Raw genomic sequence first — 17,673 nt, forward strand, 5'->3', positions numbered from 1 at the left:
TGGGTGATATGACCATAATCACAGACACCATTGGACAGGTGGGCCAATGGGTCGAGTGGTAAAGTACCGTGGGTAGTTGGTTTGATATCAGAAACATTGTAATCTCTCTTAATACTGTAGATTATAACAAATGAGTCGTTTTAGTAAACTGAATGAACTCACTCAGTATTTCCCGCTGACAAAACCTTTTTAAAACGCATTTCAGGTAATTACAGTAGATTGGAGTAAGAATTGGATCCAGCACTGAAGGACTTCAAGAAGTGGCTTATTTTATTAATTAAATCAACTTAAGAAATATTGTTTTTAGGTTTATCCCGTATTAAAAGCTACTTTTGTAAAACATGGAATTTATTCCATCAATTTAAAATAAAAATCCGGTGTTTCTAAACTCTGATATTTTTCCTAACTCACGGTCCTGATGAAATTTCCGCCGCAATATTTTTCAAAATAATCACCGGTACCACTGGACTGCTCGCGGCTCCCGATTCCGTCCAAGATGGGGTCTGGGGACGTGACAGTAAACACCTGGGATGAACTAGCCCAAAAATTTCTATATAAGTATTTTCCTCCCGCTAAAACGGCTAAATTAATGACTGAAATTAATACATATTCACAAGAGGACGGGGAATCCTTATATGAAACTTGGGAAAGGTTCAAGGAGCTATTACGTAAGTGTCCACATCATGGTCTTGCGATATGGCAACAAGTATCCACTTTCTATAATGGACTGTTGCCACACACAAGGCAGACACTTGATTCTAGCTCCGGGGGACTTTTAGGTAATCGCCGCCCGCATGAAATATATAACCAAATTGAGGAAATTGCTCAAACCAATTTTCAATGGCACACCCCCCGAGGCAATAAATCTATTGCCCCGGGCGCCCATAAGGTTGATGAAAGCACTTCTTTACAAGCCCAAATCGAGGCCCTTTTTCAAAAATAAAAAAATTAGAAATGACAAAAACAGTCTCGGTTATGGCTTGTGAAGGGTATGGTGGGCCACATGAAAATTGGAGTTGTATGAAAGAAACGGACGATCAACAAGAATCGGTAAGCTACATTGATAATAGACCTAGGCCGTCGGGTCCTCCAACGGGCACTTACAACCAAGGATGGCGAAACCACCCAAACCTTGGTTGGAGAGAACCCGGCAATAGTAGTAACCAACAAACCCAACGAACAAACTTTCAACAACCAAGAAATGAGTCACAAAATTTCACTCAACAACAAAGTGGACGAGAAAGGCTTGAAGATACTGTATCTCGCCTCATCTCCGACACTGAAAAGAAAAACTCGGAAAGATTTCTACAATTAGAATCAAATTTTAGAAATCAACAAGCTAGTATTCAAAACATAGAAAAACAATTAAATCAAATAGCTCAAAATTTTGCCGAGAGACCACAAGGTGCATTACCTAGCAATACCGAAACAAACCCAAAAGCGCAAGTTCATCTCATCACGTTACGAAACCGCACCGTGGGGCCTGCAGAAGCGCCACCGCCGACAGAAGAAACGGTACCCCCGCCTCTACAGGAGAAGAACTCCCCTCCGTCACCAGAGCCTACCAAGGCTCCTCGAGTCCCGTACCCCGGTAGGTTAATTCGTCAAAAGACCAATGAGCAATTCGCAAAGTTCGAAAGTCTATTAAAACAATTGCATGTCAATATTCCTTTTATTGATGTCCTAACCCAAATGCCCAAATACTCCAAGTTTATGAGGGACTTCCTCACTCATAAAAAGAAAATTGAAACTTTGCAATTAGTTAACTTAGGCGAAGAATGCTCTGCCCTCGTACTCAATAAACTTCCCCAAAAGAAAATCGATCCCGGAAGCTTCACAATTCCCTGCTCAATCGGGGAGTCCCCCGTTCGTAATGCACTAGCCGACCTTGGGGCTAGCATTAACCTCATGCCCTCATCAATGTTTAAAAGACTCGGCCTAGGAACAACGAGTCCTACAAAAATGAGCATACAACTTGCTGACCGATCCGTCAAATTCCCGCAAGGTGTCATCGAAAATGTCTTGGTAAAGGTAAGCAAATTCGTCTATCCAGCCGACTTTGTCATACTCGATATGGAGGAAGACACCGAGGTCCCCCTCATACTAGGGAGACCATTTCTCGCCACCGCACAAGCAGTGGTAGATATGAATGACGGAACACTCACCTTGAGGTACGGGGATGATGAAGTAAAATTCGGAGTTGGGGAAGAGAATAGAAGACGACGACCCGGTCAACTACATGAAGGTTATTGATTCAAGTTTGGATGCTGCTCTCCGACGGTGTAACATGGGACGCCAAGCATCCCACTCAGAAAATATATAACCTCACATTGGGTCTAGCCAAGGACCCTTATAAACGTGGCGCACCACAGAGGCATTCCGCGGAACTATCCTTAGTTTAGTTTAATCTTTTATTTTTAATTTGCAGAAACAAAACACACTCATGGTGGTAAAGGATGACAAAGGGAACAAGAAAAATGGCCCCATGCACAAGAACAAGGCAACCCGACACAAAATTCTCCATTACAGAAGGCTCAACACGGGCCGTGTCCAACCAACACGGCCCCGTGCTGAACCCCTGCAGAAAAATGCCCAGTTCAGGTAACTGGACACGGGCCGTGTTCACCAGACACGCACCCGTGTCCAGGCTTCTGTCTTATTTCTTTAATTTTTGTTACTGACACCTGAACACGGGGCCGTGTCCGGTCCCCACGGGGCCGTGTCCAGACTGTCAGTAACATAAATCTTTGCTTTTTAACACCACATTACACATCCAATCAACCTAAAAAATTATTTTTGGGACACATTGAGGACAATGTGTAATTTAAGTGTGGGGGGAAGCTAAAACCTTGAAATTTTGCAAGTCCTAACAACAAGCCTTACACAAAACTCTATTGGAACCGCTAAACACCCCAAATTTTTTTTTTTTTCAAAATTTTTCAATTTTTTTACTTGTCTAAAGTTTAAGTTAGGAATCCTAAGATTAATAAGGTTATATTTTTACAAATTTTACAACCGAGAGCGTCGTGATAACAAGAACCAACATAAGAAAATTATGAAAAAGCATGACAAATCTAATTAAAATTTGATTATATATACTTGATCACATTAAAAACCCATTCCCACAAAAGTGAGTTTTGAGCCTTTATTGAGCATACAAATTTACATCTTTAAACTAAATGCTCATTTTTCGTTTCTTGTGTGAATAGCCGCTTGGTTCTTACAACTCTAGAACTTGCCACGACGATTCATTCTCGGTCCTTACCAACTTAAACCCAAGTAAGTAAATGATGGAGGCATTAGGACTAACCATTTTTTCTTTCTACACCATTATTTTTCAATTTTTTTTACCACCTACCCAAAATCCCCCTAGTTAACCCCTTTGAGCCTAAACCTTTCATTTCTTTACCCTAAATACCCTTTTTACCCACCAAAACCCTTTTTATTTTCACCCTTTATTTTAGTAACAAGCTCGGTTTTTCGTAAGCTCAGTTTTTTTGTGTGTGATAAAAAAAAAAGAGAATGATGAAGTTAAAAACAAACAAAGCTATGAAAACAAAAGCTTGTTTGGAGAAATACTTCAAAATAAAAAGTCACTAAAAACAAAGTGTTTTACGAAAACCGATGCTTTTTACGCTTTTCGCCCTTTTACTAACCACTAACCCAACCTCCCACCTTTAGCCCAAGCCTAACCCTTCACCCAAAAAGTCCTCTTGATATTTACAAAGGTATATAGTTAAAAAGGAGGAGGATTGATTGCTTGGCAAGCTTATGGTAGGAATAAGTTCCATGCCGCTCTCGAGTGATTCACTAAAAAATTACACCTACGGCCGAGTGTTGAGTGATTTCTCCCGTGAGGTATGTGAACTTGTATATAAATGAAATTTTAAAAAGGCATGCTAAGCCTAAATAAGTAATTTCTCTTATGGAACGTTCTAAATAAATCATAACGAATAGGATTGTAAATAAATAAAAATAAAACCTAAAAAGATCTTGGATTCCCGACACTCTATACAAGCCAAAAACCTTCTCTTCTACCCATTCCATTTGGGAGTGTAAGCCACATATTTAAAGAGTTTTGCTTGAGGACAAGCAAAAGTTCAAGTGTGGGGGTATTTGATGTGTGTAAAATGCAACATATAAATTACATCAAATGTGGCATAAAACTAACCCTTTTTAAGTACTAATGTTGGGAAAAGAGTGTTTTTGTCTTCCTTTTGTATTTTCAGGATGAAATGAGCTCAAGTTCACAAAAGAAGCAAAAAGACAGTTGATTCTAACATAAATACAAGAAAAGGAACAAAAGTGGATTGCCCGACCCCTCAACGGCATCCTCCCAAGCAAAGAAGAGAAAACAGAAGACTGAACACGCCCCGTGCTCAGCCAGCACGGGGCCGTGCCCAAGAAGCAGCAGAAAAGACAAACATATAGAAGCTTCTATTGCCCACCACGGGGCCGTGTCCAGTGAGCACGGGGGCGTGGCGAAAGTACAGCAGGCGCATTAATTGTAATTGCGAATTACAATTAATGAAGAGAGAGAGTGTCAGACGGGCACGGGGGCGTGTCCAGCGGACACGGGGCCGTGCCCAGCCTTCTGTTCAGCCTATAAATAGGAGTGCTTGGTTTCATTTCAACTCATCCCTTGGCACACCACCTCTCTCACACTTCATCCACCACCCACCACCACCATAACACCATCATCCACCACCATCATCCACCACCATCATCCATTGTCCATCGTAGAGTGTGTGAGTCGTCTCGGGATCCAAGATTGATCGTAAGAGTTCTTGACAATCAAGGCCATGTTTGCCTAAGTCTCTTACATCACTTGGTGAAGACAAGTGTTTAGTATAATACTTTTTATTTTTAATCTTTTGCACTTTTTATTTGGTTTTGTATTAATGACTTTAATAACTAGTTACTTATGTTGAAGGTGATCTTTCCTTATCGTTTGTCTGTGGTGTCTTGGCATTATTTTACTGTCTATATAAAATAACAGATTTTCACCATTCATATCTCCACGGTCTATATGGAGGTATGTTGGCTACCTGGTCGGGGGTTAAGGGAATGGTTTGGTAAGGTTCTTGCCCTTGTTCAGCGTTTAGAGGTCCTGCAAGGGACCTGGGTCAAATTTAGTAGGATCTCCTTCAATGCCCATAGGTATTGGATGGCGGGGATCCAAACTCTTTGACCCCCTCATAAGTTAACTACTATTAATACTATAACCCGGCTATTTAGGACTGTATCCCTGCTGACTCAGACTACTTAGCCGAGGGTAACGTCACCGCCAAAAGCGGGGCCTACCACAATTTGCATTAATAACTTAATTAATTACCTTCCAATAATCCAACCCTTTAGGATTGTATCCTTGCTGACTCAAACTACTGGGTTGAGGGTAACGTCGCCTTCAAAAGAGGGGCCTACTACAATAACTAAGATAATCTCTTAAACAAGTGCAAAAGTGCGAAAATAATCAAAGGTTATACTAATACACGAGTCGGATCCAAGTGATTCATCTTGTCTATCTGTTTTTATTTTATTTTTATTTTTCAGCATTTAGTTAGTTTTTATTTTCTTAGTTTAAAAACCTTTCCTAACATTTTGATTTGATTAGACGTTGAGGATAAACCGGTACTAAAAGCTCTTGTGTCCTTGGACGACCTCGGTATCTTACCAACACTATACTACGTCCACAATGGGTGCACTTGCCCATATGTGTGTTTAGTGTTAGTAAATATCGTGTTTTATAAATTTAAAACTTGGCTAAAAGTGTAAAAAGGGGCTTAAAATATACATCAAAAATATATAACACCTCGCACACATCAGCGATTTAACATGGCACAATATGTGCGTGTGGTCCAACGATTTTACGTTTTGTTATACGTTTCGTTCTAAATTTTGCGAGTTAACATGGCACAATATGTGCGTGTGGTCCAACGATTTTACGTTTTGTTATACGTTTCGTTCTAAATTTTGCGAGTTAACATGGGGCAACGTACGTGTGTGGTTCAGTGTGTTTACGTCATCTATTTTTTTCCCGTTTAATAAGTTCGTCACAACGTGCGAGTCCTAAATCGAGTTAGTTATTATTTTCTATTTTTATATGTCGGTCTAATTTTTCCACATTAAGACGCCGCAACTTCAATGTTGGTGGTCGTTGGCTATAGTGTGATATTGGTGCTATTTGTCACGGTTTTACACCCCCGCCGCAACGCGGGGAGCTTAATACGATAGGTTATTTATATGGATACAAGTCATATAACGTAGTAATTATGATACCATTAAGGTAGCGTTCGTTTCATGGAATGGAATGGATGGAATTGGGAAGCTTTTCTTTGTAAAATTGATCTTGGTTTGGGGAGGGAGGAATTTGAAATCCAATGAATTTCTTTAATCAATGAAATTTGTGACTATTTCAACATTCCATTCCATTCCTTCATTAGAGTGAAGGATTTCTAAGGAATGTTGAAATAGTCACAAATTTCATTAGAGTGAAGGATTTCAAATTCCTCCCTCCCCCAACCAAGATCAATTTTACAAAGAAAAACTTCCTAATTCCATTCCATTCCATTCCATGAAACGAACGCTACCTAATTGTATTGAGATTATTTGGTGAATTGCTTATTTGTATAAGATAGTAATAAAGACTTAACCGAAAAAAACATCTTTAACACATTGTATATGTGAATCTGATCAACAACATGTCAATTTCGTTGGCCGCGACGCAAAGCGCGCAGGTCAATCTTCTAGTTTATATCAAGTAGAAAGCCAAAATTAGTTTTAGCATTTACAAATGATACAACAGATAAAAAAACAAAATAAATAACTGAATACTTGAATAGTAATATATTAAGATATTTGATGAAATAGTTTGATTTCCTGTTTTGATGAATTTGTCACTTTGTTTATGGTATATACTTGGAACGTTAAATAAATGAACACGCCTCAGGCAAGAAGCTTTTCCTCTAGAGTATTCATATTCGAAGGTTAGGATATAATAGAAAGTTTATTTGGCTAGGAAGGCTAAGAAGTAATTTTGACCATCAATTAATTTAATCAAGGGCTAAGATTAAATGCAGTGGCGGACCCAGGAATTTTTCCATGGGGTGCGGAACATTCTTAAAAAATTTAGGCCCCAAGGTATTTAAGTAAAAAATCGGTTCGTATCGGGTCGGGTCGGGTCATGTAAAACAAAAGAACATCAAACTAAATTTATATAATCATCAAAAATATGTCAAACCATGTTACAAACATAATTAAAACGTCACCCTACGGGTTTTCATTTTTTGAAATCTATCCAAAACATGGCTCCATAACATATTACATAATATATCAACAATTCAAGCCCTAGAAATCATAATGTAAATAACCCTAAAAATCATTTAAACAACATATACACCATAAAAAGAAAAAGCCAAACATTCTTCTCTAACAAATATAACCCACCAGATCTACTGTATAGTGTATGCGGCTATAAAAAAAGGCAAAATATCATCACTAACAAAATATAACCCACCATATAACATAATGAAAAACAAAACGAAGCACGTGTCTACTGTCATGGTTAGTATGCGGCTAATATCAACCAAAAAATCAACCAAAATTCATCAAAAATAACAAAGAAATTTACCCGTGTTCGATCGTCGGTGGTATGGTGGCTGATTACGGTGGTATAGAGAGAGCGGGAGAGAATATGTAAGGGTTTTGGGCTTGTTTATTTTATTTTAGTTTGAAATATTGTTGATTTGTTGGGTTTGTTTATTGGGCTAAGACTTAGTAGTGGGCTAGTTAAAGGTATTGGGTATTTGGGTTTAGTTATTTAGGTATTAAAAGTCATATAATTTAGGTAGTATTTAAAATAAAATAAGAGTTTACTAAAAAAAATTAAAATATAAATTGATAACACTTTTTACCTAAGGGGTGCAGACGAAAAATTCCAAGAGGTGCGGACGGAAAATTCCAAGGGGTGCGGACGAAAAATTCCAAGGGGTGCGGACGGGATTTTTGACGGAACTTAGCACTAATTTTTTTTTTCCCGGGGGTGCGCCCGCCCACCCTGCCTTTGTCTTAAGTCCGCCCTTGATTAAATGAGGAAAATTAAAGGGAAGAAAAGACGCGCGTGGGTTTGTGTAAGGGCATTCTAGTCAATCCAGGACAATAGTTTCTCTCTCCTCCAATTCCCCCCAATTTTTTAAACGTTAATAACTTTTTCATACAACATTATTGTTTTTATAAAATTGCACCAATAAAACGAGCGTTTTTTATCTTTAAAACAAGTATACTATTGCTATATTTTCGAAAACCCAGTTGCGTAAAACGCAATAGACAAAAAACGTAAAAAATGATTTTTTTAAAAACTCAGTGCACCAAAAAACACAGAGAAATGTCTTATTTGTAAAACGCAATGGCCAGAAAACACTTAAAAATGTCTTATTTTCTAAAACGCAATGGCCTAAAAAGACAAAAGAAAGTGTACTTTCTAAAACGCAATGGACTGAAAACACATAAAAATGTGTTTACCTAAAACGCAATGGACTTAAAAACACTTCAAAAATGTGTTTTTCTAAAATGCAATGGCCAGAAAACACTTAAAAATGTCTTATTTCTAAAACGCAATGGCCTAAAAACACAAAAAAATGTACTTTCTAAAACGCATTGGACTAAAAAAGCATAAAAATGTGTTTTACATAAAACGCAATGGACTAAAAACACTTCAAAAATGTGTTTATCTAAAATGCAATGGCCAGAAAACACTTAAAATGTCTTTTTTTCTAAAACGTAATGGCCTAAAAACACAAAAGAAAGTGTATTTTCTAAAACGCAATGGACTGAAAACGCATAAAAATGTGTTTACCTAAAACGCAATGGACTAAAAACACTTCAAAATTGTGTTTTTCTAAAACGCAATGGCCAGAAAACACATAAAACTGTCCTAATTCTAAAACGCAATTGACACATAAAATTGTCTGTGAATTGTCTGAACCAGGGAGTATGAAATCAAAAACTGTCTACGAATTTTTGTCTTCGAAATGAGGCAATTTCTGTGAATTGTCTGAATCAGCTCGACCCCAGCTAGGGGCTCTGCCCCTAGGACCCCGCCAGGGGCTGCCGCCCCTTGGACCCTGCTCCTAGGGGCGCTGCCCCCGGACCCCCGCTAAGATCGTAAAACGCAATTACTCAATTCAAAACCCCAGATCGTAAAAATGCAATTCAAAAATTTCTTACTTAGATCGAAGCCAATTTCTTCAACGATTGACGAAATTTGAATGTTAGAAACACTTATCATTGATCGAATCGAACGAATCGAGTGATTCGTTTCAAAATCACAGGAAAAAAATGAGATATTGTATGAAATAACTGGGTTTCTTCAAAAAGCTGAAGAACACGTTGATCGGGTGTTCGAATCATTGATTGGTGACGAAAATCGCACTATAATGTAGTGATTATTGAGATAGAAAGTGAAGAAATGGTTGAAGATGGTGGTTTTGAAAATGGTGGGTTTTGAAGTTACTTGGGAGAAGAAGGAAGAAGAAAGGATACAATTGACTAAAATACCCTTTCTCTTTATTTTAGATTTTGATACATGTCATAATCCTATTGCTTCCTATCCTTCCTAGGCAAAATAAACTTCCTATATGATCCTCACCCTCATATTCGAATCCTATATGATCCTCACCCTCATATTCTAATCTCTATTTTCACTTCTACCCTTATCTTAAAGTTTTAAATATTTCTTCTATTTCTTTTTCCCATCTTCCTCTCCAAAATATAAAGCTTTTGCTATTACTATTCACATCTAAAGATTGTACATCAACAGTTTCGATTTTGAACTTAAGCATTTTGGTTTGTAATTCAAGGATAAACAAAACAGAGATAATAAAAAGAATAAATAGAGATGTAAAATCAGACGTGTGAGAGCATTCCCATTAGATCTTTATATAGTCTCTTTCTCAGACTATAGAAAAATATAAGGTTTTTTTTTTTACCTATTTGAATCTCCATCTTCCTCTCCAATAATATTTTTTTTACCACAACCGCTTAATCACTCAGAAATATAAGATGTGGGATGAATAGTGAACCCCCTAAATAGGAGGGTTACTTTAGTTTTCTACGTAATATAGGGTACTAGGTTATAACCCCGTGTATTACACGGGTTAAGTAAATAAAATATCAAATAGTTAATAACAAAGATTTAACAATTATAAAACGATATTTTAAGACACTTTTTCTGATATCCGAACAAAATTTTGTTTTATGTATGATCAAACTTGTGATGTTTGTTAAGTTTATAATTATATAACATTTGAACCATCGATTAGTAGACAAACTGTATCATTGACTTTCTCACGACGTGAACCCAAGTTTTATTTAAATAACAGTAGTCTTAATTTAGCCAATTAGATAAACTTATAGCTACAAAATAATATTTAAATTATTTAGATAAGTATAAATTATCGTTATTATTGACGTCTCCTCCTAAAATGTTTTATAGGCTTTGACTTTCTTCAATCTGTTAAGACGAAAACCCTATTTCAAACCAAGTTGATGATTAAATAATCAACATTACACCTGTTTTTTAATGTCTTTACATTTTACACCTGGTTATTAGTGTCTTTACATTTTTAACGAATTTCATTTTGCTTTTTATGTATATATTGGTATTAATATAATTAATATATTGTTGTTTATTACTCAAACTGATGATTAATTGCTGAGGTTTAAAGTGGTGATACTCGAATTTGGTATAAATGTTTTTAAAACGAATATTACATTTAATAATTTAAATTAAATAATAATTATCTACAATTAAGTAAGAGTAGATGGTTTAGAATAATAACCTAGTAATTAATATAAATAAATAATAAGATAATTTATAAAACTTTATCCGTAATTTCTTAAATGTTTGAAACATATATTAAATTTAATAATTTAAATTAAATAATAATTATCTATAATTAAATAATAGTAGATAGTTTAGAATGATGACACGTGTCTTTTTATTGGTTTCTTTTATTGTATAGTAAGTATAGATAGATATAGTATAGAAATTAGGTTAGAAACCATGTATTAGATGGAGTTGGATTAATGAAATATTAAATGATAAACAATACGTGAAAAGAAAGAAAGAATATAGTCGTGAAAAGAAGTTATATTATTAATAAAAATTATAAGCACCTGCACATGTTATTTGATTCCTTAATATTTTATATCCAAAATATTATATAATCTAATAAATATGAAAAACAAAAGGATAACCGATAAAAAAATAATATTCATGTGATTAAATAGGAATATGTGAGAATTTTGATTTAAATCTATATGCATATATATTTTAATTTTGAAGTTACTTACTGGTGGATATTTTGGATTATCCGTATCCCAAATAAGATAAATGAGCCGTAATTTCATAAATATTTGAAAAATACATTGAATTTAATTTTAATTAAATAATAGTTATCTACCAACTTATAGATTAGTTTAAATTAGATAGATAATAGTAGTTATAATAACTATTTATTTAGGCGGGAAAAGACAATTGAGATTGCCCCATAAAACGCCATGTGTCCTCATATAGTTTACTTTATTATATGTATAGATGAGGTATTGGGATGGAGACTCCAATGTATAAGTGAAAATAAACTAAATCTCATATTTTTGGTATAATTTGGGCATGAGGAAGGGGATAGTGGAGTACTAACGTTGGAATCCTAATATCATTCCTAACCTTATACTTAAAAGAAAAGTTTGAGGTTTTTAACAAATTTATACACTCTATATGATTCTCTAAAATAGGGAATAAATGTATGGACTAAATAGTGATTCCTTATATGTCACATCCGCTCGTAGCGGAAGCGCGAGGTGCGATCTGAACAGTAATCATTGCATTTGAATTGAGTAAACATCTAAGTGAATAAAAGTGAAGAGATGTTCAGCCATACGATTAACTTAAACAAGTTTACAACCATACATAAGAAAGACAACTCAAAAGTTACATTGTTTGAAAATAAAACAAGTTTACAAAACAAAGTTTTTAACACAACCAAGGCTTTGCGTTCCATGTTTATCATGAAGGCGAGACATGTAAACCAAACCTTTTAAAAGTGGATGACATCTACGCTTGACTTTTTGATACCATGACTTGTTTTCCAAATGGAGTCCACTAGTCACTTGAAATACATGTTAAGTTTGAAAACGTCAACAAAAGTTGGTGAATTCATGTGTTTATTTTGAATCAAGTGAATCGTTAAAACTTTGAAGTATTTGTATTGAAAATCGGTATGTAAAGCGTTAATAAAATCTGATTGATTATAAATGTTTTGCAAGTACATTAATATGTGTGTCGACATAGGAAGCAACCAAACCTAGACGATTCCGCGCACATTTGAAATGGACACAAAAGCACTCTATCGAACGGAATTGTGCCGATAAGAGCGGGGCTCGCCAAAACCCAATAGATCTACCCCTTTCGTTCCTCGGTACTGAATGGTGATTACCCTATACACTGCCCTACTCGCACATGATATGATTGATTTTTTCATTACCTAGCTTAACCATACCATTTGTAACATGTACCCCCCCCCCCCCCCGAGAGTTTAAATCTGAAAAGCATTTAAAGAAAAGAGGGGCATGAACTCACTGATTTACTTTCCGTGCAAAATCTCTAGATGTCGCGGGGTTCCGTGAACGTGACGTAACCTACAAGTGTTCTAATCTTGTATTTGTTTGATTGTTTTGGAACCCTTGTTTGTTTCGATGTGTTGATAATTTTGTATATTCAATTGTTCGTTAATATATATATATATATATATATATGTTCATGTTATATATGAATGGGCCTAGCCCTTCATATGCCTCTGTGCCTCGCACGAGTGTTTGAGGTCATGATCCTTATATATATATATATATATATATATATATAGGGAGGGGCTCATGCGAGAACCACCCTTATTGTGAGAACCTTGAGAACCAATGTAAACACAACCTAAAATAGCTAAAAAAACCTAAAAAAAAAACCTAAAAAAACCTAACCCCCACCCCCCCCCAAGCTAAATGCTAAAAAAAACCTTAAAAAAAACTAACCCCACCCCCCTCCCCCCTCCCCCACCCCCAAAAACCTAAACCCCCCCCCCCCACCCCCACTCAAGCTAAAATGCTAAAAACTAAACCCCCAAAAAACCTAAAAAATCTAAAAAAAATCTAAAAAAATAAAAAAAAAATCTAAAAATTTTTTTTTGAATTTTTTAATATTTTTTATGTTAAAATTGCTACTTTTAGAAGCCAAAAAAAAAATTTTTAATTTTTTTTTTTTGCTTCGAAAAGTAGCGATTTTTTTATAAAAAATATTAAAAAATTCAAAAAAAAAAATTTTGTGTGATTTTTAGCTATTTTTAGGCATTTTTGGTGTGTTCACATTGGTTCTCGCGGTTCTCACAATAAGAGGTGGTTCTCGCATGATCTTCTTCCTATATATATATATATATTCTCACAATATATATATATATATTCATCCCTTTTGTATATATATTTATTTCTAAATATATAAATATTAGTCGGTCTTCTTGTATATACAATAGTCTCTTTGTATATATGTATGTTCGTTCTTGTTTATATTTGTTCCCAAAATATATATTAGTATATATTAACTAGATATATTGTTAAAAATCAATATTTTTTAACGGTGTATTTGTGTATGTATACATGTTATAATGTTTTTGTATAGGTACATCATATCTTGTGTATTTATGTATTTATACGTATACCTATGTATATATACTTGTATACTTTTAAATTATGTACTTATACCGTATTTGTACGTATATATTTATACATGTATATCACTTGTAATTCTTGTATTTGATGTACGTATTTAGTATAAGTATACTATACTTGTATTTTTACACTTAGTTGTATTTATTTTTCTTTCCGGAATTTAATAATTGGTAGATTATATACTTGTAGAATCATTAAAAAAGTAATATAATTTTTGGAATTCGTCGGTGAAAGTATATATATATATATATATTGTAGATAAGATATATATATGTTAAATTTACAAGTAGATGGAATTATTGTCCAGCTCTTATATATAATTTACTGTATCGGTTTTTATATATATTTTTAATATATATATATATATATATATATATATATATATATATATATATATATATATATATATATGTACTTGTGTCCATAATTGAAGGGGTAAGGTCCCAAAAACCACGTATCAAGTACTTGGGGCTATACTACAACCTTGTCATTTAACCCTCTTTGGAACTTGCGCGGTCGCGCACTGATCCTACAATGAGTTTAGAAGAAAGACAGCAGGCATCACCTGCACGCTAAAAGGAAATGCATAAATCCTTGCGTCACTTCTCCATAGCAAAGGGATAAAAGTCCCAGCAAATACTTCCGCTTAAATAATACCCAGACTTGGATATTATTCATTACACTGATACCATACGATAAGGAGTCACACCAGATTATGGCAATAATCTTCTAGAAGACTCAATCGTGCACCACCAGACGGTTATAACCGTCTGGGCCACGTGTCATCACCCTGTAACCCAACTTATTACCGGCAGAGGCGGAGGATAGTGGGTGCTCGGGGGTGCACCCGCCCACCCCAATATTTCGGTTAGAAGTGTACAAGTTCCGATTTTTCGTTCGAAAATTTTAAAATTATATAGGATAGCCCCCCAGATTATTTTTCCTAAATTGTATATTCTAAATATTTATAAACTTTGTATATAAATGATGGGTAGTTTGGTAAATATATACTTTGTTTTATTTGGAACTATTATTATTTGACCCGATTTGAATCGAATAGCCAACCCGACCCGAACCTAAACATAACGATAGGAAAAAAGTTTTTTGGGTCCCATTACTTTATGCCCCCTCGAAATTTTTAGTCAAGCTCCGCCACTGATTACCGGAAAAAATTTACGTCTAAACGTAAATCAATTTGAATTTATACCAAAACGTACGTAAAAATAAGTACGTAAAACTTGATTACAAAATTTATAGAAAATTAAGAAGTTATAATGGTGAACAATGAAAGTTAAAGAGTAAAGTATAAGGAAAAATAATAAAGACAAAAGAAAAAAAGAAAAAAAAGACAAAAGACAAAAAAAAAGAAGCAAGTTGCAGTTGTTATATTATGTGTATGTTTGTCAAAAGTAGCTGGTGGCTGTTGGCTGGTAGCTGATAGCTGTAGTTGTAGCTGGTAGCTAGTAGATTACATATATTTGGTGTTTGACAGAGTAGCTGGAGCTTTTAATCAAATGTATAAAATGACCAAAATGAACATAACTAAAAATTTAAAAAGTTTATGCATTAGAAAGTTCATTATCTTTAGAGGTTAAAATAGTCATTTTTTTCCCCTAAAAGTTTGTAGCTCCTTCTAAACGCTAGTAGTAGGAGCGTTTAACCAAAAGCTTTAAGCTCTTTCAACCAAACAAGGTTTTTTATTGAGTATGAGTTTTTTTTTTTTTAAAGCTTAAAGCTAGAAGCTTCTAAAAGCTCCATAACTAACATACCCTATATATTTTTGTTTATCTTAGGCATGTTTACAAACACTTCGATATATAACAAATGTTGGACATTTTGTTTCTCTTAGGCATGTTTACAAACACAAGTTGAAGATGCTACATGACTAAAGAAAGACTTGCATTTAATTCTTATGAGTTTTTGAAGTTACCCATGCATCATGCATAATCAGATTATGATTGTTTTGTAATTTAATGAGTAATAAATAAATTTCGATATATTACAAATTTGGGTATTTCAAATATCTTCGGCATATTACATTTCGAACAAGTTGAAGATGCTACAATACAACTAGTTCATAAAGAAAGATACTACAATACAACTAGTTCATAAAGAAAGACTTGCATTAGGTGCACATGCATCTACACATAATTAAATTATACATGTATTGTAATTTAATGAGCTTAAATTTCAAAATATTACAAAACTTTGGAAATTTCAATTATTAGGAGTATTAGGAACACAAGTTAAGGATGCTACATGACAACGTATTTATAAAGAAAGACTTGTCTTGCGATGGTTATTAATTAGCTTTTCAAGTTACATATGGTGTGTGTGTGCCACTAACAGGTGCCTATATATAAACTGGCTCTAGCCCTTCACAGTTATATACAAGGGCGGATGTAGCATATAGTAAGGGGTGGCGTCCGCTACGGCTTGGCGTTCCGGCGGTAGTGTAAAATTAGTGTAAATTTTGGAAAATTTGACGTTTTTTCGATTTCGTTACCGCTTATTTATAAAACGTTACGGCTTGGCGCGAATCCTAGATCCGCCACTGATTCTATACTTACAAATGGAACTCCAACAAGAAAATATAACTTTAGTGAAGAAAGTATGTGAGATCTATGAAAAACTTTCGAAGTTTGAAACACTCAAACACTGTAACGAAATTGACAACCTCTACAATGAACTTGTCGACACATGTCTCCTACACTCTTCTATCAACATAGCCGCTCTACCCGAAAATATTCAAGAACTTAGGTCTAAGCTCATTAGACTATGTGGTGAGGTTGAGACCCAACTTGAAGTTCACTTCTCCATGATTTTAGGCTCTTTAAAAAATCCCCTTCACCACCTAAACATATTTCCTAACCACTCCAATCACCTCAAGCTTACTCGTGTTGAGTACAACCTTCTCAATCAACACTATTCTACCACAACACAAGCCCCCAAGCAGTTGGCATTTGTGGGATCTGGCCCCTTACCCCTCACATCAATCCTCTTGGCCTCTTACCATCTCAAGGAAACAACTTTTCACAACTACGACATTGACTTGTCGGCAAACTCAATGGCCTCTCCCCTCGTTGCATCTGATGATGACTTGTCCAAAAGAATGTTCTTCCACACTACCGACATAGTGGATGTGACTGATGAGTTGAAAGATTATGATGTTATTTTCTTGGTTGCGCTAGTGGGGATGGATGTTGATGAAAAAGTTAAGGTTATACAACGTTTGGCCAAGTTCATGGCCCCTGGCGCCATCGTCATGCTAAGGAGCGCCCATGGTACTCGTGCATTTCTCTACCCAGTGGTCGACCCTTATGTTCTTCAGGGGTTGGATATTCTTACGATTTTCCATCCAGATGATCATGGGCGAAGCATTGAAGGGGCCGGGAGGGGCGTCCGACCCCCCGAACTTTTTGCTCAGTAGTGTTATGTATGTACGTTTCGTATAAATTTTTTTAGGTATATACGTTTTCGACCCCCTGGTTTTATACAAAAAATAAAGTTTAGGTATATACTTTTAGGTCCGGTGACTTCCGACCCCCCGGGAGAAATTTTCAAGCTTCGCCACTGCAGATGATGATGTCATAAATTCTGTTGTGATCTCACGTAAGTATTTGAAGCCATGATAATTTGGCTAGCTAATGGCTCTATGATGCCATCAAGTTTCACGTTGCGACTTTCAACTGTCCCTGTAATAATAATGAAATGATCATTCAATAGATCATTAAGTCTTGATTTGCGATGAATTAAACTTCGCATGGTTATAGGTGTGTGATGTCAATGTAATAGCGTGTGTTTTTTTGTTGGGTGACTAAGGAATAAAGGATTACATATGTGATGTTTTAGAGTGATGTCCTTGGTTGCTAATACATGCATCATCTGATCATTCAAATTCTT

General features: G+C 35.3%; 1 protein-coding gene and 1 non-coding gene across 2 annotated transcripts; one reads left to right on the top strand and one right to left on the bottom strand.

The window, feature by feature from the left end:
- Window positions 1-583: 583 nt before the first annotated feature.
- Window positions 584-690, bottom strand: LOC118479949. Its single transcript, XR_004861591.1, has one exon. It is a non-coding gene; the product is annotated as a small nucleolar RNA R71 (small nucleolar RNA).
- Window positions 691-16,342: 15,652 nt separating this feature from the next.
- Window positions 16,343-17,402, top strand: LOC110913169 (probable nicotianamine synthase 4). The gene is made up of 2 exons (XM_022158016.1): window positions 16,343-17,147; window positions 17,350-17,402. Exons 1-2 carry the CDS (start codon window positions 16,343-16,345, stop codon window positions 17,400-17,402), a joined length of 858 nt encoding a protein of 285 aa, XP_022013708.1.
- The last annotated feature ends 271 nt before the right edge of the window (window positions 17,403-17,673 follow it).

The sequence above is a fragment of the Helianthus annuus genome, chromosome 6, assembly GCF_002127325.2.
Source record: "Helianthus annuus cultivar XRQ/B chromosome 6, HanXRQr2.0-SUNRISE, whole genome shotgun sequence".
In the NCBI taxonomy this organism is placed as follows: Eukaryota; Viridiplantae; Streptophyta; class Magnoliopsida; order Asterales; family Asteraceae; genus Helianthus; species Helianthus annuus.

Coding starts and splice junctions, on each gene's coding strand:
- LOC110913169 (XM_022158016.1), top strand. CDS start 16,343: ATGGAACTCCAACAAGAAAATATAACTTTAGTGAAGAAAGTATGTGAG. Junction 17,148..17,349: donor TCCAGATGATCATGGGCGAA/GCATTGAAGGGG, acceptor TCGCCACTGCAG/ATGATGATGTCATAAATTCT.